This window comes from Histoplasma capsulatum, genomic scaffold, assembly GCF_000149585.1.
Source record: "Histoplasma capsulatum NAm1 scaffold_1 genomic scaffold, whole genome shotgun sequence".
Lineage (NCBI taxonomy): Eukaryota > Fungi > Ascomycota > Eurotiomycetes > Onygenales > Ajellomycetaceae > Histoplasma > Histoplasma mississippiense.
In genome coordinates this window covers 2,456,973-2,459,566 of record NW_001813982.1, presented here as the reverse complement: position 1 = coordinate 2,459,566, position 2,594 = coordinate 2,456,973, and the positions used below count along the sequence as shown (strand labels likewise).

The window sequence follows — 2,594 nt, the reverse complement described above, 5'->3', positions numbered from 1 at the left end:
GGGAGCATAGCAGTATATATACCAGCCATGGTGGATTGATGCTTTGGCCCCCGCTGGTAGGTCGATAGAAGCGCTGGTATCAGTAAATTTAGTAACACCCGATAAAAAGCAGCGAGCCCTTCAGAATGAAGGGCCACATAAAATGTACCCAAGGCCCACGACCGGTGCGATCAAATTAGGCGTCACCCAGAGTCACTACGTACACAGGAGGTATCATTGTATGTGTACTATGTATGTATGTATACATGTACCTACGGAGTCCATAAGTACAAGTATAGGTCCACTGTTTCCATTTGGAGTGTTTGAAGTGTGGCGGGTGCTGGGCTTGTCTCAGCTTGGTTTCATGCCCACGAACTTACAATCTGCTGACTTAGTCAGATACGCAGAGCAGATGCTTCTGTGTTCGCTGTGCTCTACACTGTGGACTGACTGTCCCATAGTTTGGTTTATCTCGTTCCCTGAAGCCAGGCTTCGGTGACTGTGGCTGATGCCCGTTTTGCTCGGAGGCTGGTACATATAGATACGGTGCAGTATATGTATACCATGTTCAAGACATACATCATCACAACCACTGGTCTGAATCACTATTTGATCTTTTGTTTCTATGCAACATCCACAACATCTGCCTCCAACTTTGGCCAATCATTTCTGGATTTCCATTTCTCCAGGCCACCATGTCACGTGAATCCCCTGTTTTGTCGATTACCAATCGCGCCCTCACCGCCCTCGTCCACACCCAATCGCCGCGTCCTCCGATGATGCAATGCGCAACGCCGCAGTCTGGCAGAATATCCAACAAAAAAAGACCACGAAAGACTTCCAGGTTTCGAGGCGTCGACTCCCAGCGCGACATCCATTGAGCCGGGGAAATGAGATAAAATGGCTGTTCCCTTATTACGCACTGCGTCCCTCTCCTTGAAAACCCTCGTTTGATCGTGTCCCGCTCCATACTGCGAGTACTACTCCTCATCTTCATGGCCGCCAGCTCGAGGGAACCCCTAGCTGCCGCCGCTGCTCGGCTGGCTGCGTGGAGGCCAGCGATTGCTCGACGGGGACTCTCTTCAACACCAGCGCACGCACATCTGCCTCCCACGTTTGCTGCTGCTGCCCCGAAGAACCGCGCTATACACACGCAGACTCCTCTCAATGCTCCCTCCACCGTTGCTGCCAGCGTCAAGCGAACAACCACGCCAGAACAACCATCGTACGCAAACCCCCAAGAACGAAACTCCTCCTCGAACCCCGCCCTCTCGTTTCCCTGTCTGGATGCCCTTGATGCCAAATCTGCCCTCCTCACCGCACGATCCGTCGACTCCGGCCCGGAACCCTCCTACACCACCGGCAACCATGAGGAATTCAAATCCACAGACCTCCTCCTCCTCGACTGGGGCGGCGTCCTCCCCGAATTCACCATCGCCTACGAAACCTGGGGCACGCTGAACAGCGACAGATCCAATGCCATCCTCCTCCACACCGGCCTCTCCGCTTCCTCGCACGCCCACAGCAACCCCGCAAACCCCAAACCGGGCTGGTGGGAACGCTTCATCGGCCCCGGCTGCCCCCTTGACACCGATAGATACTTCGTCATTTGCACCAACGTCCTTGGCGGCTGCTTCGGCAGCACGGGCCCCTCCTCCATCGACCCGTCCGACGGCAAACGCTACGCAACCCGCTTCCCCATCCTCACCCTGGACGACATGGTGCGCGCCCAGTTCCGCCTGCTCGACGCACTTGGCATCTCCTCCCTCGCCGCCTCCGTCGGTGCCAGCATGGGCGGCATGCAGTCGCTCGCCGCCGGCGTGCTCTTCCCACACCGCGTGCGCCGCATCGTCAGCATCAGCGGCTGCGCCCGCAGCCACCCCTACAGCATCGCCATGCGCCACACCCAGCGCCAGGTGCTGATGATGGACCCCCGGTGGGCGCGCGGTTTTTACTACGACGCCGTCCCGCCGCACGCCGGCATGAAGCTGGCCCGCCAGATCGCCACCGTCACCTACCGCAGCGGGCCCGAGTGGGAGCAGCGCTTCGGCCGCGCGCGTGCGGATCCTTCCAAGCAACCCGCCCTCTGCCCGGACTTCCTCATCGAGACCTACCTCGACCACGCCGGCGAAAAGTTCTCGCTCAACTTCGACGCCAACAGCCTGCTGTACGTCTCCAAGGCCATGGACCTGTTCGACCTGGGCGTCGCGCAGCGGGAGGCCACCGCCGCCCGCCGCACCCAGACCCTCAGCCGCATCTCCCGCCAGGCGCGCGTGCAGAGCGACCCGTCCTACGGCCTGACGTGGCCCGCGCAGCCGTATGAGGAGCGGGAGCAGCCACAGCCACAGCCGTGCGCATCATCCGCAGCACAAGAACATCTGGTCACCGACGCATCATGCTCCACCACCACCCAGGCCGTAAAGACACAACCCAGCCCCACCTCAGACCTCATCCGCGGCCTCGCACCGCTCCGAAATCACCCCATCCTCGTCATGGGCGTGGCCAGCGACATCCTCTTCCCGGCCTGGCAGCAGCGGGAAATCGCCGACGCGCTGCGGGCGGCCGGCAACGAGCGCGTGCGGCATGTCGAGCTGGGCCAGGACGTGTCGCTGTGG

At 60.0% G+C, this 2,594-nt stretch overlaps 1 protein-coding gene across 1 annotated transcript in view; it reads left to right on the top strand.

The window, feature by feature from the left end:
- Positions 1 to 974: 974 nt before the first annotated feature.
- The window catches only part of HCAG_00712 (hypothetical protein), a gene marked incomplete at both ends in the record, with an annotated part of 2,049 nt that continues 429 nt past the window's right edge, over positions 975 to 2,594 (top strand). The window contains one exon of the mRNA XM_001543616.1: positions 975 to 2,590. Within this exon, the coding sequence (XP_001543666.1) occupies positions 975 to 2,590 (1,616 nt within the window). The remainder of the gene's footprint in view (positions 2,591 to 2,594) is intronic.